The sequence below is a fragment of the Thalassophryne amazonica genome, chromosome 16 (assembly GCF_902500255.1).
Source record: "Thalassophryne amazonica chromosome 16, fThaAma1.1, whole genome shotgun sequence".
Taxonomy (NCBI): domain Eukaryota; kingdom Metazoa; phylum Chordata; class Actinopteri; order Batrachoidiformes; family Batrachoididae; genus Thalassophryne; species Thalassophryne amazonica.
In genome coordinates, this window is record NC_047118.1 from 81,263,196 (window position 1) to 81,287,773 (window position 24,578).

The window sequence follows — 24,578 nt, forward strand, 5'->3', positions numbered from 1 at the left end:
CAGTGTATCTGAACCATTTACAGCAGCTCTGGCCAAACCCTCTCAAAAAAGTTTATTGAATGAAATTCTGGTTGCAAGTATCTACTTTGGGGGGGGGGATTCTGACTGAGAGTCCACCTGAAAATAAAGCAAGCCACTGATAGTAGCTTGATATAAAGTAAGAAGAAAATGGAAATATAAAGTTTCATGAAATAAAATTAAAGAAAGAAAGAAAAACTAATGGCAACACAATAAATAAAACAGATTTGACTCGGTTTAGAAAAATAACATTTAGTTTCTTATTTTTACACTTGGCACCCCACTTCCAGGAATTTCAGTTTGTCTTATCACATTTTACTTAGTGGACACTAACAAACAGTTCAAGTGTCAGTTGAACTTGCATTCTGAAGCTTAGAGACAGAAAGTGAACTTTTCGAGACATTCCCTTTATCTGGTGCTCAGTGATATACATGTCTCTGGGTCCTCAGCCTCTGAGATTGAGTGGTGACTGGGAAGAGCTTATGGAGTGATGAGGTCACTGGACAGAAGCGTTTGGCATTGCTGATATCTTAGATCGAAGGTCCAAATCTTTCGGGTCCTGGTGCTGCCTGTCTTGCTGTATGGTTGTAAGACCTGGACACTAACCAGTGACCTAAGGTCAAGACTGCATGCCTTTGGTAACAGGTCACTTCAGAGGATCCTTGGATACCACTGGAATGGCTTTATATCAAACGAGCGGTTACTTAGGGAGACTATACTATATAAATGAGTATCACTTGCATTGTGATGGAACGTGGCACGTTTCTCTGTGCATGATCCAGTACATACATGACTGTGTGCTGAGGACCCCAGTAACTGGAGAAGGCCAAGGGGACGTCACGCTTCACGTGGCTGTGGCAGATAGATGGTTATTTTAGACATGTGGGGTGGAGCAGTTGTCTGTCTGGGTGGTTGCCATCCAAGACCCAAAATGGTTCCATGGTGGAGTGGATGTGGCTAAATGGAGTAACAGTGCATGCTCTCAGACCTGCCTCGAAATACTGGAGCACAGACTTCTTAGATGGTCCATTAGTACAATGAAGCGCACAGTTGGCCATATTATCTCAAATATCTGCAATAAAAGCTCAGAGAGGACAAACATGGCTGGTCCAGCCACAGGTCATCATCTCTGTGTAGCTCTAGCATCTTTACTCTGGAAATGGCGGACAGGCACATAAATACAGTGCTGTGATTGGTCGACCTTTCTGCAAGCATAGATGCATGCGCAGCACAACTATACTTTTTGAGTGACAAGTCGTATTAGCATACTTTGATGTCAAAATGCCTGTGACAGTGGGCGGCCACATATCACCAGACATTTGTGACATCATAAAGAGAGAATGTTATCAAAGAAATCTCTTGCAATGATGAAGAAAGTGAACAAATAAAATAAAGCTAAGTGAAGCAGATGTGGAATATCACCAGCAAAATTTAATCCTCTTCCCTATATAAGTACCATCTTTTCTTTATTTTATTGATAACTTCCATCATTTTCTAAGACTTCTTGCCTTCAGACAAACAGAAAACAGACAAATAGATTAAACACTTAACCCCCACCTTCCCCTGTCCGTCAGTGGAGATAATTTGTATACAAGTGACCAGAAACAAACTAACCACGTTAAACCATCACTCAATTCAACAAAATTATCAAATTTGCAGGTGGCACAATATTTTAGACCTTTTGTTTATGCAAATTAGATGGAAACAAATATTCTAAACACCCTTAAATATGTATGTATGTATGTGTTCAAATACAACATGGTCAAAAAATATAGCTTGGAAACATATCAGAGCTGGAATAACAAAGACAACTAAGTTTAGAGACTGCAAACCACCAGGGGGCAGTATCTCCTCACATAAATTCCTTCTTGCTAAAGAACTCAGTGCCTTATCCAAGGACAAATCCTACATCTGCACACATATGTACATACAGCTTTTTAACAGAAATAAACACACACACACACACACACACACACACACACACACACACACACACACACACACACACACACAAAATGTGTGAGAAAACAGGAGATGACAGTTACCTTCTCAGTTCGGGGCGGCATGTCTGCCAAAGCCTGCTGAGCTACCTTCACTGCAGGAACACAAACAAAATGACAACAGTGCCTCTTAGTGCACATCGCTCTTTCTCCTCTAGAGCCCTGGTCAGACCGAATAATAAAGCCATGAATAATGAGCCATGTATGGATTTGTCAGAGATTTCAGTGATTATTTGAATAATGAGCCACATATATGATGTTCTTCTGAAGGAATTGCAGGAAACAGATGTTAAAAAAAAGGCTACAAGGGCTTTCTCAGAGTGGAACCTGGCCTGTTGCAGGTAGCCTGTTCTGTCCTCGTAGCTGTCAGGTACTCAGATAATGGGTCTCTAACAGCCTCGTACTCACCACTAACATGCATCTAACATCCTCGTTTGTCCGCGTACACACATCGACCCACGCCATTTCTGCTAAATTTTGATCTTCACGAAATTGGCGCCACGCTTTGAGATGAACCCCACTAGCCGAATAATCTGCCTCTAAGAGTCTCTATTCTCCAACGTTTCTTGAATAACCTGACTCGCACAAAAAAAAAAAAAATCATGCTACGTGGCTCATTATTCATCGTTCATTATTCGCTGTGATCAGGGCTTAAACTTTCCTTTGCAGGGTGGAGTTTGTAAGATCAACACTAAGAAATCAGATCACCATATACAAGGTAGCATTAAGTAAACATTAGGGGGAAAAAACATTTGTCATTAAGAACATTTTCTTCTTATCTCAGTCAAAGTGTTTCCATCTTACATTTTCTTCACTGATTGTAAATGTTCCTTCACATTTATTTGTTTTGCTTGAGATTTTATTTGCTCTGCTACATTTTTCAGTTTTTTTTTCAGAGGCACAGGTCAGTCAAGCAAAAGTACACCAGTTATCCACCCTCATTTTTTTCAATATCTTTGATATATAAATCTTGACAGGAAACTTATAAAGCTCAAAAACCAATACAAATGAAACAATTGTGAATGTTAGCAGCACTTTTTTTTTTACAGGTGATGCTAACCTGCACAAAACCTGTGATTCAACTGACTGAGCTGCTCTCTGGGATGTCCTGAGAATCCCGTGTACACAGACAATCAGGATGCTCTTCGGAGCAGGAGCAGAAACTCAACGTTTCCAGTGAAAGGTGGCTTTTGTCAGGGATGCGCTGCAGCTCCAACACGGTTCGATGACTGTATGGACTGGGTTTTCAGTTGGGTTGTGGAAATCAGCGTCTTAACAAAAGATTTACTGACCTTGACATCATGGCCGATGCAGTGCTGCTTGTGGGTTCAATGGATACCCTGATTACAGTGCTTGAGAATCTGAACAAGGAACTGGACTGTTTTCAGTTTAGGATTGTCTTGGATCAAGACTAAGATCCCGCCTTTCACTGTCTTCCTGGACTCAACCATCAGAAGTGCATGTATATGTGGTGAAGTTGTTGGCAGTGACGCACATGTCTCTGGGTCCTCAGCCTTTGACACTGACAGTTGCCTGGGAAGATCTCATGGAGTCAAGAGGTGTTCGGGCCGAGTCTTTAGGGTCCTAGTGCTTCCCGTCTTACTCAATGTTTGTGAGACTTGGACAATAACTAGTGGCCTAAGGTGACGGCTGGAAGTATTTGGATCTTGGGTACTGCTGGAATGACTGGTGTCTCAGAAGGCCAAGAAGAGGCCCATGAGTCACCTGGCTGTGGCAGACAGATGGTTACTTTTGAGGTCAGGTGTCTGTCTGGATGGTTGCCATCTCAGAGCTGGGGCAGATCTGTGGTGTGGCAAAAGTGTGCATTGTGTGTGCTGACCATTTATTTTCATGTACAGTATTTACCTGTCATTCAAAGATAATTAAGCTCCTTGAATTGATGCTTTAAAAAAGTATCATGCTGCACAAAGTCTGAGCTGAATCAGTCAGGAATGGATGGAATTGCAGCCAGATGATTATGAATTAAACTCACTATATCTCAATGAATTATAAAGTCAGTATCCAGCTAAATGTAGCTGTAATCATTACAGTATTGGGGGGGGCAAACAGTAACACAATATTTGACTTGATCCTCCCCCCGGCCTCAGAAGGAAATTTTCTGCATCTAAGTTTAAAAGTGTATATTTCTCTGTTTTGAAATCCACATGAGGTCGAGCTCTTCAGGCAGCCTGACTTGACGTGTGGTTTTCTTAAGACTTCGCACTTCTCCTTCAGCTCCATTTCTCACTGACATAGAAGATGTTTGATGTTCCACAAACCCTTCTTCCTACACACGGTCTTGTGAACACCTGTCTTCACTGTAACGATGGGAAGACAGCACTGACTTTGACGATTAAAGGAGATTTTGCACATTCTTTTCTTGTCTTTTTCTGTTGGTTGCCTTTTCTCTCCTTCAGTTCTAAACTCAAGTAACTATTCTATCTTTTATGAAGACACAAGTACTGCACTGAAGCCTGGTTTATTTAGAGGAATACTAGAGTAAATTGATGAAAGCAGCAGAAAACCGTGCTGGTTCAAATAAATGCAATGAGAGTTTGGTTATAGATGAGAGAGTACTGTGTCACATGAAGAATTAATTCTGGCCGATACTACAGTGTGGGATGAACAAAAACCTGTTCTGTTGCCTCTGAGAACACTGTAAATTTGACATTACCAGATTAACCCCTACAGGCTGATTGTAAACTCAGGGTTCTCACCAGGATTTTTTCACAGTATGGGGGAAGTTGGTGGGGCATAGCCGTGCGACGAGCATTAAAAACGCAAGTACTGTAGGAGGAGTCTCCCCAGAAAATTTTCAAATTTATAACCCTTTGAAACACTAAACAGTGAGGAAAATAAGTATTTGAACACCCTGCGATTTTGCAGGTTCATGGAGGGGTCTGAAATTTTCATCTTAGGTGCACGTCCAGTGAGACCCTTTGGCTGCTCCCTTGCACTTGGGGTCGCCACAGCAAATCCAAGGTGGATCTGCATGTTGAATTGGCACAAGTTTTACGCCGGATGCCCTTCCTGACGCAACTCCACATTACATGGAGAAATGTGGCAGGGGTGGGATTTGAACCGGGAACCTTCTGCACTGAAACCAAGTGCAGTAACCACTTGGCCACCACGAGGTGCATGTCCACTGTGAGAGACATAATCTAAAAAAACAAAAAAAAAATCCGGAAATCACAATGTATGACTTTTTTTAATAATTTATTTGTATGTTACTGCTGCAAATAAGTATTTCAATACCTGTGAAAATCAATGTTAATATTTGGTATAGTAGCCTTTGTTTGCAATTACAGAGGTCAAATGTTTTCTGTAGTTTTTGACCAGGTTTGCACACACTGCAGCAGGGATTTTGGTCCACTCCTCCAAACAGATCTTCTCTAGATCAGCCAGGTTAATGGGCTGTCGCTGAGAAACACGGAGTTTGAGCTCCCTCCAAAGATTTTCTATTGGATTTAGGTCTGGAGACTGGCTAGGCCACTCCAGAACCTTGATATGCTTCTTATGGAGCCACTCCTTGGTTATCCTGGCTGTGTGCTTCCAGTCATTGTCATGTTGGAAGACCCATCCACGACCCATCTTCAATGCTCTAACTGAGGGAAGGAGGTTGTTCCCCAAAATCTCTCAATACATGGCCCCAGTCATCCTGTCCTTAATACAGTGCAGTCATCCTGTCCCATGTGCAGAAAAACACCCCCAAAGCATGATGCTTCCACCCCCATGCTTCACAGTAGGGACAGTGTTTTTGGGATGGTACTCAGCAAAAATATAAACGCAACACTTTTGGTTTTGCTCCCATTTTGTATGAGATGAACTCAAAGATCTAAAACTTTTTCCACATACACAATATCACCATTTCCCTCAAATATTGTTCACAAACCAGTCTAAATCTGTGATAGTGAGCACTTCTCCTTTGCTGAGATAATCCATCCCACCTCACAGGTGTGCCATACCAAGATGCTGATTAGACACCATGATTAGTGCACAGGTGTGCCTTAGACTGTCCACAATAAAAGGCCACTCTGAAAGGTGCAGTTTTGTTTTATTGGGGGGGGGATACCAGTCAGTATCTGGTGTGACCACCATTTGCCTCATGCAGTGCAACACATCTCCTTCGCATAGAGTTGATCAGGATGTCAATTGCGGCCTGTGGAATGTTGCTCCACTCCTCTTCAATGGCTGTGCAAAGTTGCAACGGCGAACTGGAGTCAGGTCGAGACCCCGATGAGGACGACGAGCATGCAGATGAGCTTCCCTGAGACGGTTTCTGACAGTTTGTGCAGAAATTCTTTGGTTATGCAAACCGATTGTTTCAGCAGCTGTCCGAGTGGCTGGTCTCAGACGATCTTGGAGGTGAACATGCTGGATGTGGAGGTCCTGGGCTGGTGTGTTTACACGTGATCTGCGGTTGTGAGGCTGGTTGGATGTACTGCCAAATTCTCTGAAACGCCTTTGGAGATGGCTCATGGTAGAGAAATGAACATTCAATACACGAGCAACAGCTCTGGTTGACATTCCTGCTGTCAGCATGCCAATTGCACGCTCCCTCAAATCTTGCGACATCTGTGGCATTGTGCTGTGTGATAAAACTGCAGCTTTCAGAGTGGCCTTTTATTGTGGGCAGTCTAAGGCACACCTGTGCACTATTCATGGTGTCTAATCAGCATCTTGGTATGGCACACCTGTGAGGTGGGATGGATTATCTCAGCAAAGGAGAAGTGCTCACTCTCACAGATTTTGACTGGTTTGTGAACAATATTTGAGGGAAATGGTGATATTGTGTATATGGAAAAAGTTTTAGATCTTTGAGTTCATCTCATACAAAATGGGAGCAAAACCAAAAGTGTTGCGTTTAGATTTTTGTTGAGTGTATATATATATATATATATATATATATATATATAAAATTGATAACTAAAGTAAACTAAAGTAATGACATCTGTTATTTACTTTTGTTGCTGTTCAACTGTGTTCCAGTTCAGTTCTGAGTTTGTTTTCTTCTACACCGACAAAACTGTTTTCTTGTTTCTTGAATTAGACTGTGACAATTTCTTTCTTTTGACCTGTGATACATGCGTAACTGTATTTTATTTTGCAGCAGCCCATCACTATCTGAAAAAAAAAAAATTGACAATCAGAATCATGGTATAAGCATTTTTCTTCAATGTTTTTGAATCATGAAATTTGGACTGTTAAAGAATTACATCACAACAGCTTGAATCTCCTGTGGCTCAATGTCCAAATTACATTTGCCATCTTCAAATAAGAGATAAAACCGTAACAGTGATGTTTTGTGAGTTACTGACACCATTTTCTTTGGATGTACCCAGATACTATTAACTGTACCCTACAATTTCATGGCCAGTAGGTACATGGACCCACAATTATCACAAGCAGCAAAAATGATGTTATATACTGGATAAACCATGCATGACGTCAACCACTGGTTTTCTATAGAGACATGGAAGAGCTGTTTTGAACCCCACCCAAAAAATTGCTGCTCTGGGCACTGCTATGTTGGCAGTGCCTACGTCCTGGCTAATCGATAAGTGGGAAAAGAGGTCGAGCGTGGGTGAGATCTTATGTGAAGTGGGCTGGACAAATGAAGCCTGAACACACCCCATGGCAGAGTTACAGAGCATGGTAAAACCTAACATGCTAACCTTGATTTAGGTGTCTTATTAAAGCATATTGTTGGGGTTTGGGCAGTGTTTTTTTTTTTTTTTTCTAAAACGGTTGCTTGGGTGTAGTTATTAAAAATGATCACTTATTTCCTTAGTAATCCTGAATCAACTGGACCAAATGTCATAGCTGCTAACATTGCCAACCCTGTTTGCATAAAAAATTAAATAAAAATTTCAGTTGTCATAGAGGGTGTAGCCACTGTAGCTATCTGCTCTAAATTTTAAAATGAGCTTTTAAGAGAACCTGCTCCTTTCTGGAGCCAGCCTCAAGCAGCCACTTAAGGAACTGCAGCTTGTTCTTCTTCCAGTTGGGTCTCATTTGGGATTGTCAATGCTTACTACTTGGTTTGGACCATCTGAGTCCAAAAGTGTCTTTGACAAAAGTATTTATTTTATTTTATTTTAGTTATTTATTTATTCTGAGCCTCCGGCACATTTCTGCATAACTGCGAGCAGCAGAACTCTTATTGCTGTCTTGGATTAATTTTTTTTTTCGGTGCTCAGCAAGAAAACTAGAAAACTGAGGAGGCGATGGTCTCTTGGTTAAGTGTTGGGCTTGACACCAGAGGATCCTCGGTTCATAACCCAGCCAGACCAGAAAATCACTAAGGGCCCTTGGCCAAGGTCCTTAATCCCCAAGTTGCTCCCAGTGTGTAGTGAGCGCCTTGCCTGGCAGCACCTTGATATCGGTGTGGGAGTGTATCTGTGTGAATGGATGAATGTGAGGCATCATTGTAAAGGGCTTTGAGCTTCTGATACAGATGGAAAAAGCATTATATAAATGCAGTCCATTTACCATTAGACATGGAGTTGTGCACTGCTGCAGCCACTGGCCCACTCTGTACTGAGTAACATATCATCTCCCCACAGGACCTTTGGCTGGAGCTCTTTCGAACTCTGTGCCTCGCTTCAGGCCACGCACAGCTTGTGATAATGGGGCTGCACGTGTTATTGTGTGGGCTGAAGCATTGTGGTAATTTCACCTCACTTGAGCCGAGCAGGATAGACTCACCACCATCATGCATTCCTGTGCTCTCTGGCTGACAATCCTTAAACTACATATTCACCCATGCTCAAGCTGGGGAAATTCCCAGTGTGAACAAATAATGTTTACCTTAATACCAGGAGCAATACTCAAACTATGATATGTTATAGCAACATGAAAAGTTTGGTGTAACTTCTTAATGTAAACATTCATATTCTTAATAATGCACCAGATTAAAGGGTTCCTTGTACAATTTACAGCAATCGTTCTAAGGGACCCTTTGATATCAAAGCAAAATGAACATTATTGTAACTGAAATATCCCTCACCAAATCAAAGTGGGACTTTTAGAACCAGAATCAAATCAATTCAGGATAATATGATTCCTTTAAATGGACCTCTTTGGTGAAGCAACAAATGTAAAAGGACCACTTTGTAGTCTCACGACTGGTGCATGAGAGCGAGTGAGTGAGAGTGATAAATATTTGTACAGTGACTGAAGTTGGGAGATGAACCAAGCATGTGTGTTTTGATTAAACCCGTGAAGTTTATGGAATCCTTACTCTGGATGGCATTACCCTGACCTCTAGTAATACTGTGAGAAATCATGGACTCATTTTTGATCAGGATATGTCCTTCAATGCGCATATTAAACAAATATGTAGGACTGCTTTTTTGCATTTGCGCAATATCTCTAAAATTAGAAAGGTCTTGTCTCAGAGTGATGCTGAAAAACTAATTCATGCATTTATTTCCTCTAGGCTGGACTACTGTAATTCATTATTATCAGGTTGTCCTAAAAGTTCCCTGAAAAGCCTTCAGTTAATTCAAAATGCTGCAGCTAGAGTACTGACAGGGACTAGAAGGAGAGAGCATATCTCACCCATATTGGGCTGTCTTCATTGGCTTCCTGTTAATTCTAGAATATAATTTAAAATTCTTCTTCTTACTTATAAGGTTTTGAATAATCAGGTCCCATCTTATCTTAGGGACCTCATACTACCATATCACCCCAATAGAGCGCTTCGCTCTCAGACTGCAGGCTTACTTGTAGTTCCTAGGGTTTGTAAGAGTAGAATGGGAGGCAGAGCCTTCAGCTTTCAGGCTCCTCTCCTGTGGAACCAGCTCCCAATTCGGATCAGGGAGACAGACACCCTCTCTACTTTTAAGATTAGGCTTAAAACTTTCCTTTTTGCTAAAGCTTATAGTTAGGGCTGGATCAGGTGACCCTGAACCACCCTGAACCTTAGTTATGCTGCTACAGACTTAGACTGCTGGGGGGTTCCCATGATGCACTGAGTGTTTCTTTCTCTTTTTGCTCTGTATGCACCACTCTGCATTTAATCATTAGTGATCGATCTCTGCTCCCCTCCACAGCATGTCTTTTTCCTGGTTCTCTCCCTCAGCCCCAACCAGTCCCAGCAGAAGACTGCCCCTCCCTGAGCCTGGTTCTGCTGGAGGTTTCTTCCTGTTAAAAGGGAGTTTTTCCTTCCCACTGTCGCCAAGTGCTTGCTCACAGGGGGTCGTTTTGACCGTTGGGGTTTTTCCGTAATTATTGTATGGCTTTGCCTTACAATATAAAGCGCCTTGGGGCAACTGTTTGTTGTGATTTGGCGCTATATAAATAAAATTGATTTGATTTGATTTGATTTGGAAAGGTTTCCTGAAGCTTTCTCAGTTTCACAGTATGAGTCAAAAAGGCCACGTTAAATGTGTGTCTGAGTCTGGCTTTAGTGTTTCCTGTCTGGCAGAAGCTACTAAAGCTCATTCTATGCATCTTATCATCTTGTTATGTCAAATAAATTACAAAATATGTAAATACTTATAAAGTGAGAAGCAGTTAGGACATGGACAGTGGTCAAACACACATGGACACACATGGTTTTTCTCTCCATCCTTCTGCTTTTATGTTTCATGGTCAGATTCTCTCTCTGAGTGACACACACACACACACACACACACACACACACACACACACACACACACACACACACACACACACACACACACACACACACACACACACACACACACACACACACACACACACACACACACACACACACACACACACACACAGTGTTCTTACTGTTCTTAAGCTGGTATTGAGCTGCAGCTTGGAGGTTGAGGGCTTCAATCAGGGCCGACTCATGCAGTACCAAAGTGTTCCCCACGCTGTGCATGTCAACGCCATCAGTCTGCATGCCTACATTCAACTCTAAAGACAGACGCTCAAAATTAAAATGCATCTCATAGCACATTACATCATGTAGTTGAAACAGGATTATGTTTAGGCAACAACTGAGTACATCCAAATAAGTGCACATCTTAAATCTACATGGAGAAACATTGCACTTTTTCCTTTGTCAGTTTTTTTTTGCCACAAATGAGGCAAAGTCAAACACAGGAGTTCCATGATTTACCCGGGCCTGTCTGCCGTTCTTCATCCCTGCATGTCTGACTGGGCTAGGCTAACTAATAAGCAGGCATAGCTGCTAACAAATAACACATATACAAGTATAAAGGGAGTATGTTTATACACGGAGTAGACCCGACATTTAAGTGTCTATACACTAACATTTTCAAAGTGTTTATATACAATTTGATTAAATTGAAAAGCCCTGCAATCAATTTCACACCAGCAGATGTTGAACTATACAGCATCACACCAACTTCAGGGGAGGGTGGGATGTGTGTGTGTTCCTCATTCTCAGGTCCTCAACCAGAGGCCTGGGAGTCTGAGGTTTCTGTGCAGTATCTTAACTGTTCCTAGGACTGCACTCTTTTGGACAGAGACCTCTGCTGCTTCTATTATCATTGGGACCACTTTGGACTTTACCTTTCACATCTGCTCCAGTTGCTCCTTCAGCCCTTGGTACGTCTTGATTTTCTCATGCTCCAGCTTTCTGATGTAGTTGTCAGCTGGGATTGCCACATCGATCACAACTGCAGTTTTCTTTCCCTTGTCAGCAACCACGTCTTGTTGGTTGGCCAGCAGCTGCAGTTCTGTCTGGAGTCTGAAGTCCCACAGGACTTTAGCCCTGTTTATCTCAACCACCTCCGGAGGCATCTCCCACCGGGACTTGGGAACTTCTAAGCAGAACAGATGTTCCTGTACACTATTCCAGACACTTGGTTGTACCTCTTAGTGTACAGCTTGCATCCTGCTACTATGCGCTGGAACATCTCCAGGGTACATCTGCACAGCCTGCAACTTGGGTCCAATTGGCTGTTTTAGACTCCTGCCTCTACGGATCTGGTGCTTAGGGCTTGTTCTTGTGCTGCCATGATTAGAGCTTCTGTGATGTCCTTTCAGCCGACCTTTTCAAGCCACTGGTAGGTCTTCTTGATTTCAGCCACTTCCTTCAGCTCTCGATGGTACATCACATGGAGAGCCTTGGTCTTCTATGATATCTCCTCCTCCTGTTCCTTATCACCATCTGTCATCAGCTGTCTGATGCACTCTTGTAGCAACTGATCTTAAGGGGCCATCTTTCTGATGAATTCATGGATGTCCCTCGTCTCACGCTAAATAGTGGATCTGACGCTCACTAACCCTCGCCCTCTCTCTGTTACTCACAGAGCCTCAGGTTGCTGGATTTTGGGTGGAAACTTCTGTACACTGTTAGGACTATTCGTGTCTTGATGTCAGTGGCATCTATCTCCTCCTGCTGCCAACTTATTACTGAACATGACCGAGAGGTATAAATATAAAGCCACACCTGCTCAGATGTCACCTGGGTGAACAAGATCTGCGTCAGTTGTTGGGAAACCAGGACATGCTGATGAGAAATAGGAATGACAACATGGAACTGTTGGAATGCTACTATGACAGCAGACCATACCCAATGAGATGTACTATGGGTGTGAACACATGATACAGCTGTGCTAAAAAGTTTACATACCCCAGTTTTTAATACCACATATTGCCCCCTTTAACATCAATAACAGCTTGGAGCTTGTGGTAGTTGTGGATGAGGCTCTTTATTTTCTCTGATGGTAAAGCTGTTCATTCTTCTGGACAAAAGCCTCCAGTTCCTGTGAATTCCTGGGCTGTCTTAGATCTCTCCAGAGTGGCTCAATGATATTGAGGTCAGGAGACTGACATGGCCACTCCAGAACCTTCACTTTATTCTGCTGTAGCCAATGACAGCAGTGTTGAATTACTGCTAAGTTTGAAGGAGCCATACTGCTACTGCCAGGTACCTCACTGACCACATTCTACTGTCACTGTATTTATATATTTTATATTCTTACTGTTGACTATTGCTGATAGCTCTTGCATGTAAAAAGTACATTAAATTATATAAATTAATTATATTATATAAACTGCTGGACACTATGGACGATGCCAGACACCCTCTGCACACCGTCATCAGCAACCAGAGGAGCCTCTTCAGCCACAGACTGCTCCTTCCCGAGTGCAGGATCAACAGACTGGAAAAACTCCTTTGTCCCTCAGGCTATCACACCGTACAAGTCCTCACTCAGGGGGAGGAGGAGTAACAGGAAGTCAGAGGTTGAGAGATTGAGGAGTGTTACAGCCGGTTTAAAGACTGCCCACAGCGGCTGAGAGCGCGCCGCGTTCCGAGCGGCGATCGACAGGCTCAAATGACCAGATCATTTCCAAACTGAATGCTGTGTTGATCCAGGACATCATCTGACTACCACAGAAATGGCAGAAGACGTGGACATCAAGACTTTTTTGGCACATTCCACTGTTACAGGAGTTTTTGGCATGGAAAGAGGAGCAGAGGAATGCGGCACAAAACCACCTCAGTGTTGGTCTCAGAGGACGGCTTTCAGATGGCTTTCAGTGGCTTTTCAGTTGTGTGTCTATCCGAGAAATTGTGGATTAGCTGGACATGCCAGAACATGTCCTGTGAGGCTTCATCACGGCATTGCTTTGCGCCATGCGGCTCCGTCCCGACGCGTGAATTCCTGTGGTTTTGTCCCGCGCTGTGGCACGGTGGCGCATTCCTCCGCTCCTCTTTCCATGACAAAAACTCCTGTAACAGTGGAATGTCCAGGACTAGTGGACCAGTGCTCACTCAAAGCCTGCCCACAGGTGAATGACGCAACCGACAGGCGTAAAAAAACTCACGCATGCGCACGAAGGTTCAAGCTTGGCTGATGCAATCACACGTGATTCAAAACCATATAGTTTTTGAAAAAAATAAAAAGGTCCGTTACTTTTTGGACAGACCTCGTATTTCTGACATTTATATCTGTATTGATATTTTGCAAATTGTTTACTTTTACGTTTGATACTCTGTGTGCTTCTTACCTTGTGTCCTGATAACCAATGCAGCTGGAACCTCAATTGCCCAGAGGGAGTCTTCCAAAGGGATTAATAAAGTTCTATCTAATCTAATCAAGCCTGTTCTTACTGTTTTATTTCAATTATCAATATGTCTGTGTATACACTGCAGAACTGAGAAAGTTGACTTGATTTTGTAAGGTTACAGTATTAATCCAAAATGGGTGAAATTCTTTTTTTTGTTTTATTCTACACACAATACCCCTTAATGACAATGTGAAAAAAGTCTGAGATTTTTGCAAATTTATTATAAATAAAAAACTAAGAAATCATATGTACGTAAGTATTCACAGCCTTTGCCATGAAGCTCAAAATTGAGCTCAGGTGCCTCCTGTTTCCACTGATCATCCTTGAGATGTTTCTACAGCTTAACTGGAGTTCACCTGGGGTGAATACAGTTGACTGGACATGATTTGGAAAGACACACACCTCTCTACATATAAGGTCCTACAGCTGACAGTGTATGTCAGAGCACAAACCAAACATGAAGTCAAAAGAATTGTCTGTTGATCTCCAACACAGGATTGTCTCGAGGTACAAATCTGGGGAAGGGTACAGAAACATTTCTGCTGCTTTGAAGGTCTCAATGAGGACAGTGGCCTCCATCATCTGTAAATCCATAAATGGAAGACGTTCAGATCCATCAGGACTCTTCCTAGAGCTGGCCGCACATCTAAACTGAGTGATCAGTGGAGACGGGACTTAGTTAGGGAGGTGACCACGAACATGGTCACACTGTCAGAGCTCCAGCATTTCCCTGTGGAGAGAGGAGAACCTTCCAGAAGGAAAACCATCTCTGCAGCAATCCACCAATCAGGCCTGTATGGTAGAGTGACCAGACGGAAGCCACTCCTTAGTAAAAGGCACATGGCAGCCCACCTGGAGTTTGACAAAAGACACCCGAAGGACTTTCAGACCATAAGAAACAAAATTCTTTGGTCTGTGAAGAATGAACTCTTTGGTGTGAATGCCAGACATCATGCTTGGAGGAAATCAGGCACCATCCCTACCCTACAGCATCATACTGTGGGGATGTTTTTCAGTGGCAGGAACTGAGAGACTAGTCAGGATTGAGGGAAAGATAAATGCAGCAATGTACAGAGACATCCTGGATGAAAACCTGCTCCAGAGCACTCTTGACCTCAGACTGGGGCGATGAGTCATCTTTCAGCAGGACAATGACCCTAAGCACACAGCCAAGATATCAAAGGAGTGGCTTCAGGACAACTCTGTGAATGTCCTTGAGTGGTCCAGCCAGAGCCCAGACCTGAATTTTCCAAGTTATTTATTTATTTTCTTTTATATAGCGCCAAGTCAGAACTAAGTTGCCTCAAGGCGCTTCACACAAGTAAGGTCTAACCTTACCAACCCCCAGAGCAAGCACACAGGCCACAGTGGTAAGGAAAAACTCCCTCTGAGGAAGAAACCTCAGGCAGACTAAACTCAAGAGGTGACCTCTGCTTGGGCCACATTACCGATACAAATAAAACAATTCACAAAATGAATATACAGGAAATGTTGCCAGAGCACAGGATAGGAACCAAACTCCACACCCATCTCTGGATGGAGCCGCACCTCAAACAGAGAGGAAACTCCTGTGGATGTTCTACCAGTCCGTGGTAGCCAGCATCCTCTTTTACACCGTGGTGTGCTGGGGGAGCAGCACATCCAAGAAGGACACATCCAGACTGGACAAACTAATCAGACAGGCTGACTCTGTGGTTGGCATGAAGCTGGACTCTCTGGTGAGAGTGGCAGAGAAGAGGACACTGGACAAACTGCTGGACATTATGGATGATGCCAGTCACACTCTGCACTCCGTCATCAGCAACCAGAGGAGCCTCTTCAGCCACAGACTGCTCCTTCCCAAGTGCAGGACCAACACACTGAAAAACTCCTCACTCGGGGAGAGGAGGAGTAACAGGAAGACCGAGGTCATGAATGAGAAGAACAGTAGTAGCCAGTAAGCCAGTGTATCTGGTATTTACATTGTGTATTAATATTGCAAACTGTTATTTTCTTTTACTTCCACTTTTGATTTTCTGTGTGCTTCTTACCCTGTCTGCTGTTATACAATGCTGCTGGAACCTCAATTTCCCTGAAGGAGACTTCCCAAGGGATTAATAAAGTTCTATCTAATCTAATCTTAGAGTGAGTGAGAGTGTGAATGCATTGGTGGCCTGTCCAAGGTGTAACCCGTCTCTCGCCAAATGACTGCTGAGATAGGTTCCAGCTCCCCTGCCCCTTACTTAAGTGAGTATAGAAAATGAATGAATATATAGGACTTGATGCATTATCCGTGATCATTTTACCTGGATGTTCCATGATGCCTCGATCTATGATCTCCTGGCTGTATTTGTTGACCTGACTGTAGTTCCTCAGGTTGTAGTAACACAAAGCTATGTTGTAGGATAGTGCTGAAAGAGAGTGGAAACAAAGATAACAATAAGATGAACATTACCGATGCCACACACTCTGCCCACATCCTATTTTAAGCTGTTTTTCCTCCTTACAATACATACGAGGTCTGTTAGAAAAGTATCCGACCTTTTTATTTTTTGCAAAAACCATATGGATTTGAATCATGTGTGATTGCATCAGCCAAGCTTGAACCTTTGTGCACATGCATGAGTTTTTTTCACACCTGTTGGTTGCGTCATTCGCCTGTGAGCAGGCCTTGTGTGAGCAGTGGTCCACCCCTCTTGTCAGATTTTTATTGCGAATAAATGTCTGAACGATTTGGAGCTTTGCTGCATCAAATTTTTCCACAAACTGTGAGAGCCCTCCAGGTGGACACCATTCGGAAAATTCAGATGGCTTTCAGGGAAGATTTTTATGGGGATTACACAGATTAAGAAGTGCTCCAGCCGGTTTAAAGACCACCCACAGCGTCTGAGAGCGCGGCGCACTCCGAGCGCCGATCGACAGGGTGACACCCCGCTGAAACAACCAGATAATTTCCAACGTGAAGGCTTTGTTGATCCAGGACGTCGTCTGACTTCCACAAAAATGGCAGAAGACGTGGACATCAAGACTTTTTCGGCACATTCCACTGTTACAGGAGTTTTTTTCATGGAAAGAGAAGCGGAGGGATGCACCACGGAACCACTCATGGCGCGGGACAAAAGCACCTCCGTGTTGGTCTCACAGGACGGCTTTCAGATGGCTTTCGGTGGCTTTTCAGTTGTGTAACTATCCGAGAAATTGTGGATGACCTGGACATGCCAGAACATGTCCTGTAAGGCTTCATCACGGCGTTGCACCATGCGGCTCCGCCGCGACGCGCGGAATTCATCCGCTCCTCTTTCCAAGACAAAAACTCCTGTAACAGTGGAATGTGCCGTTCAGTTCCAAACTGAACGCTGTGTTGATCTGGGACGTCGTCTGACTAACACAGAAATTGCGGAAGACGTGGAAATCAGCACTTTTCGGCACATTGAGACAGACATGCGGAGGAATTCCACGCGGGGGACGTTTCCGCATGGCGCAAAGCAATGCCGTGATGAAGCCTCACAGGACATGTTCTGGCATGTCCAGGTCATCCACAATTTCTCGGATAGTCACACAACTGCAAAGCCACCGAAAGCCGTCTGAGCCATCTGAAAGCCGCCCTGTGAGACCAACACGGAGGTGGTTTTGTGCCACGCCATGGGCGGCATGGAGGCGCATTCCTCCGCTCCTCTTTCCATGAAAAAAACTCCTGTAACAGTGGAATGTCCCGAAAAAGTGCTGATGTCCACGCCTTCCTCCTTTTTTGTGGAAGTCAGACGACGTCCCGGATCAACAAAGCTTCATATTGGAAATGATCTGGTTGTTTCAGCGGGGTTTCAGCCTGTCAATCGGCGCTCGGAGTGCGCCGCGCTCTCAGACGCTGTGGGCGGTCTTTAAACCGGCTGGAGCACTCCTTAATCTGTGTAATCCCCATAAAATCATCCCTGAAAGCCATCTGAATTTTCCGAATGGTGTCCACCTGGAGGTCTCTCACAGCTTCTGGAAAAATTTGATGTAGCAAAGCTCCAAATCGTTCAGACATTTTATTCGCAATAAAAATCCGACAAGAGGGGTGGACCACTGCTCACACAAAGCCTGCTCACAGGCGAATGACGCAACCGACAGGCGTGAAAAAAGTCACGCATGCGCACGAAGGTTCAAGCTTGGCTGATGCAATCACACGTGATTCAAATCCATATGGTTTTTGCAAAAAATAAAAAGGTCCGATACTTTTCTAACAGACCTCGTATCCCTCAATCCCTCTGTTTCTTCTCATTTCTCACCTGTTCATTAACAAATACACTAATGAATAGAAAGAAAAAGTCTAAATTTCACTTAATTATGTTTTATTTTCCAAACAAGTTTGCTCATGACATTATGTCATGAACAATCACTCAACAGCTACTCAACAAAAATATAAACGCAACACTTTTGGTTTTGCTCCCATTTTGTATGAGATGAACTCAAAGATCTAAAACTTTTTCCACATACACAATATCACCATTTCCCTCAAATATTGTTCACAAACCAGTCTAAATCTGTGATAGTGAGCACTTCTCCTTTGCTGAGATAATCCATCCCACCTCACAGGTGTGCCATACCAAGATGCTGATTAGACACCATGATTAGTGCACAGGTGTGCCTTAGACTGCCCACAATAAAAGGCCACTCTGAAAGGTGCAGTTTTATCACAAAGCACAATGCCACAGATGTCGCAAGATTTGAGGAAGCATGCAATTGGCATGCTGACAGCAGGAATGTCAACCAGAGCTGTTGCTCGTGTATTGAATGTTCATGTCTCTACCATAAACCGTCTCCAAAGGCGTTTCAGAGAATTTGGCAGTACATCCAACCAGCCTCACAACCGCAGACCACGTGTAACCACACCAGCCCAGGACCTCCACATCCAGCATGTTCACCTCCAAGATCGTCTGAGACCAGCCACTCGGACAGCTGCTGAAACAATCGGTTTGCATAACCAAAGAATTTCTGCACAAACTGTCAGAAACTGTCTCAGGGAAGCTCATCTGCATGCTCGTCATCCTCATCGGGGTCTCGACCTGACTCCAGTTCGTCGTCGTAACCGACCTGAGTGGGCAAATGCTCACATTCGCTGGCGTTTGGCACGTTGGAGAGGTGTTCTCTTCACGGATGATGCGAAGGAGATGTGTTGCACTGCATGAGGCAAATGGTGGTCACACCAGATACTGACTGGTATCCCCCCCCAATAAAACAAAACTGCACCTTTCAGAGTGGCCTTTTATTGTGGGCAGTCTAAGGCACACCTGTGCACTAATCATGATGTCTAATCAGCATCTTGGTATGGCACACCTGTGAGGTGGGATGGATTATCTCAGCAAAGGAGAAGTGGTCACTATTACAGATTTATACTGGTTTGTGAACAATATTTGAGGGAAATGGTGATATTGTGTATGTGGAAAAAGTTTTAGATCTTTGAGTTCATCTCATACAAAATGGGAGCAAAACCAAAAGTGTTGCGTTTATATTTTTGTTGAGTGTTCATAAAATAAGTTGCTCACATTTTTCAAAGGTGCCAATATCCAAAGTTTCTACAATAACTTGGAAAGGCATGTGAGTCCAGAATGTTTTTAGAACCTTAGACCTCAACAGTTTTTAGAGGAATAACTCAACCCTTTTATTTCCTGTTAATTACATAATTTTTTAATGTTAATTTACTGTCTTAATGTATTTATAAATTGTTTAGTTTCTTGTTATCATACACACACACGGTTATTATCACTGTTATTATTACTACTATTATTTTATTTTATTACTACTTCTGTTTTGTCATTTGATTTTTAAATGGACCACAATGGAAAAAAGTGTTTTCACTTTCTTGTGTCACCCATGTACATTTAATGTATTTACAATTATATTATGTACTTACAAAGAACTTACTAAATAAAAGCACACACACACACACACACACACACATACACACACACTAGCCATGTGAATCTCATTACTGACAACGATTCGATATGTACCTTGATACACTACCAGTAATATGATACATACAGCGATACATGACGATACTGACGATACGATGCGATTTGATATGTATTTGTTGCCAATTCAATTCCTCACAATGCGATATGATGCTATTTGGTGCGTTACAATTAGGGATGGGTATTGATAAGATTTTATTGATATCGATGCCACTATTGATTCCACTTATCAATCCCATTCTTTATCGATTCCCTTATCAATACTTCTTGTGAATTTCCTGTGTACTAAAAGTAGGCTTTACAGGTTTCTATGTCAACAACATTTTATTGAGTCTTAAAGTAAATAAATATGAAATTGGTCACTGGATCCTTGATCTCTGGACATAAATAAAAATAAATAAAATCTGTACATGGTCACTGAATCCTTGATGTACATGATGGATCCTTGATTTCTGGACAGAAATAGAAATAAACAAAATCTGTAGTTTTTGTCAAAACCATTTAATTTCATATACTAATGACACAAATGCAACTCCATAGACTCCGAGCTGAGCTCTTGCAGCTGGCTGCTGCACATCAGGATGAATGTAATTCATAAGAAACAGAGGGCATCTCATTCTGGGGGAAAAATGGCTTTGATTGGTTGTAGTTTACTGTTTGTATTATAATGTTTGGAAAGAGGTGTCATTTGATTTAAAACGGCAATGTGCTCTGAAGTTATTAATTAGACCGAAATCTGCACAGCTCTTTGGAGCTGTGTGCTTAGTCCCACAAAACAGAGGATATTATTATTATTTCCTTTACCTGATGGACAACTTCACTTTACGCACCAGAGAACCATCGCGTAAAACTCCAGTGTGGAACGGTGGATGATTCTCGTTTCTTGCTCGCAACAACACAAGAGTCCCAGTTCGTGACTTTAATCCACACAAAGATGACTCAGGACTGACATCTTTAAATGGCTTTGAGAGGGGTTAATGAAGACATTGCGGAATTGCCGATTCTGAAAACCAGTGAAGCAGAGAACCAGCGAACAACAGGTCGAAGCGCTGCTTCGTTGCTTCAAGCTGACCCGCTGCAGTCTGCAATCAACATTGATAAATGATCATTTCCCAATAAACACCCTTCAAAGCAATGGCAGCTCCGGTGTCCTGAACTGAAGGACTGATAAGGGAATCGTTAAGCAAAAAGGCTATTGATGTCATCATGTTTGTTGTCGGATTATGGCAATATTTGCAGTGTCGGGCTGGCTCCTGCACATTTTTGCTATGTGTAACGGGGGCTTAAGCAATGGAAGTGTGGCATGGGACAGCACAGCTGCATGTGGTGTTACAGCTATGATGACCATAATATTACAGATACATTATATATGTATCTGTTAATGTATCTATTATACAGATACATTTTTAGAATGATGGAGGACACAGTTAGCCATTCTCTTCTGTTGTGGCTGTCCTGCACAATGATAACAGGTCAAGTGCTCAATAATGGCTGTGTCTTAGAGATTGAGCTGATCCATACAACCAGGTACTTCTAATGACGCTTTTGCCTGGGATAGGTAGGGTTTATAAAATACGTGGGCTGTCCATAAAGTATCGGTCCTTTTTATTTTTTTTAAAAACTATCATGGAACGCCTCGCGGAGGCTTCGCGCGTCACGACCGATTCGCTTGATGAGCGAGACAAAGAACACCTCCGTTTCGGTGTGTCAGTGGACAAGTTTGGACATGTCTAGCTCTCCACAATTTCTCTGATACTTACTGGACTGTAAGCATTGAAAGCCGAGATAGGCATGTCCAAACTTGTCCTCTGACACGCCGAAACGGAGGCGTTCTTTGTCTCGCTCATCAAGCGAATCGGTCGTGACGCGCGAAGCCTCCGCTAGGCGTTCCACGACAAAATCTCTGGTTAAAAGTGAAATCTGCCGGAAAATGGCTGATGTCCAGCTCTTGTGATTACCGGAGAAAGAGCACACGACGTCTCGTATCCACAGAGCCATCCGTTTAGAAATGATACGGTGTTTTGTGCCGCGTTGTCGCAGCTCGGAGCGCGGTGCGCCAAGCGTCCTTAAAGGGGTCCTTAAAGCGGTCCTTAAAGCGACAGTTAACAGTCCTTATTCTCTGTGAAGCCCGCAAAATTTTCACTGAAAGCCCGATAAATTTTTCGAATGGTTTCCAGGTGCCAGTTTCTAACAGCTTCTGAAAAAAATCTGATGGAAAAAAAAGTCCTTTTCATTCCGCCATTTCCAGACAATGAAATTCCGATGAGGGGGCGGGACCATTCCTTCCCAAGGCGTGCTCACAGGCGAATGACGTCACAGACAGGCGTGGAAAAACTCACGCATGCGCACGAGGGTTCAAACTTGCCTGACATAAAAACATGTGAATGAAATCCATATAGTTTTTAAAAAAAATAAAAAGGACCGATACTTTACGGACAGCCCACGTAAGTAGCTCACATTTTTCAAGGGTGGTAATAAATTAAGCAAAGCTTGCACAAATGAGTTGGAATGGCGTGTGCGTCCAGAATGTTTTGAGAACCTTGCACCTCAACAATTTTTAGAAGAGGAACTCAAACCTTTTATTTCCTGTTAATTATGTAATTTTTATTGTTAATTTACTGTCTTAATGTATTTAGAAATTGTTTAGGTTAGTGTTATCATATACACACTATAATTATTATCATATCATTATATTATTTCATTATTACTTCTATTTTGTCATTTGATTTTTAAATGGACCACAGTGGAAATAAGTTTTTTCACTTTATTGTGTCATCCATGGTATTTTTAATATTATATTATTTATTATTATATTATGCACGTACATTGAACTTATTAAATAAAATCACACATTCATGCTTTTAATACAGTGATGATTTACCACCCCCTGCTGGAATGGGGAGTCCAGAATGTAGATAACAACGTCCATTGTTCAGTGTTGTTCGCTAATATCCATAGCTTCTCCAACAATATTAGTCCAATCAATGTTCCATTTTGGCAGCGTTCATCTTTGACCCAAAATACAACAAAACATAAATGCAACACTTTTGTTTTTGCTTCCACTTTTCATCAGCTGAACTCAAAGATCTAAAACATTTTCTATTTACACAAAAGACCTATTTCTCTCAATTACTGTTCACAAATCTGTGTTCGTGAGCACTTCCCCTTTGCCGAGATAATCCATCCCACCTCACAGGTGTGGCATATCAAGATGCTGATTAAACAGCATGATTATTGCACAGGTGTGCCTTATGCTCACCAGAAAAAAAGGCCACTCTGAAATGTGCAGTTTTATCACAGAACAATGCCACAGATGTCACATGTTTCGAGGGAGCATGCAATTGCCATACTGACTGCAGGAATGTCCACCAGAGACCAAACCAGGACCTCCACATCCAGCATGTTCACCTCCAAGATCTTCTGAGACCAGCCACCCTGACAACTGCTGCAACAATTGGTTTGCAGAACCAAAGAATTTCTGCACAAACTGTCAGAAACCGTCTCAGGGAAGCTCATCTGCATGCTCATCATCCTAATCGTGGGTCTTGACCTGACTGCAGTTCGTCGTCATAACTGACTTGAGCGGGCAAATGCTCACATTCGATGGCATCTGACTGCTGATCAACTCTATGTGAAGGAGATGTGTTGCACTACGTGAGGCAAATGGTGGGCACACCAGATACTGACCGGTTTTCTGACCCCTGCCCCCAAGATCCCATAATAATCAATCAATCAATCAATTTGGGTGAGAGAGTACCAGGAAGCAGCAAAAGGAAAATAAAAAAGAATGATGAGTTTGGATGAGGTGATGGCGGACAGGTCATCAATCAATCAATCAGTTTTATTTATATAGTGCCAAATCACAACAAACAGTTGCCCCAAGGCGCCTTATATTGTAAGGCAAGGCCATACAATAATTACGGAAAAACCCCAACGGTCAAAACGACCCCCTGTGAGCAAGCACTTGGCAACAATGGGAAGGAAAAACTCCTTTTTAACAGGAAGAAACCTCCAGCAGAACCAGGCTCAGGGAGGGGCAGTCTTCTGCTGGGACTGGTTGGGGCTGAGGGAGAGAACCAGGAAAAAGACATGCTGTGGAGGGGAGCAGAGATCAATCACTAATGATTAAATGTAGAGTGGTGCATACAGAGCAAAAAGAGAAAGAAACACTCAGTGCATCATGGGAACCCCCCAGCAGTCTACATCTATAGCAGCATAACTAAGGGATGGCTCAGGGTCACCTGATCCAGCCCTAACTATAAGCTTTAGCAAAAAGGAAAGTTTTAAGCCTAATCTTAAAAGTAGAGAGGGTGTCTGTCTCCCTGATCTGAATTGGGAGCTGGTTCCACAGGAGAGGAGCCTGAAAGCTGAAGGCTCTGCCTCCCATTCTACTCTTACAAACCCTAGGAACTACAAGTAAGCCTGCAGTCTAAGAGCAAAGTGCTCTATTGGGGTGATATGGTACTAAGAGGTCCCTAAGATAAGATGGGACCTGATTATTCAAAACCTTATAAGTAAGAAGAAGAATTTTAAATTCTATTCTAGAATTAACAGGAAGCCAATGAAGAGAGGCCAATATGGGTGAGATATGCTCTCTCCT

At 42.9% G+C, this 24,578-nt stretch overlaps 1 protein-coding gene across 2 annotated transcripts in view; it reads right to left on the bottom strand.

Moving 5' to 3' along the window:
• flr (fleer) overlaps window positions 1-24,578 on the bottom strand; it is a 100,882-nt gene that overhangs the window by 35,223 nt on the left and 41,081 nt on the right. For both annotated transcript variants that reach the window (XM_034190802.1, XM_034190803.1), the window contains exons 6-8: window positions 16,331-16,435; window positions 10,788-10,916; window positions 2,064-2,113 (exon numbers count right to left, since the gene is read on the bottom strand). In XM_034190802.1, the coding sequence (XP_034046693.1) occupies window positions 2,064-2,113; window positions 10,788-10,916; window positions 16,331-16,435 (284 nt within the window). The remainder of the gene's footprint in view (window positions 1-2,063; window positions 2,114-10,787; window positions 10,917-16,330; window positions 16,436-24,578) is intronic.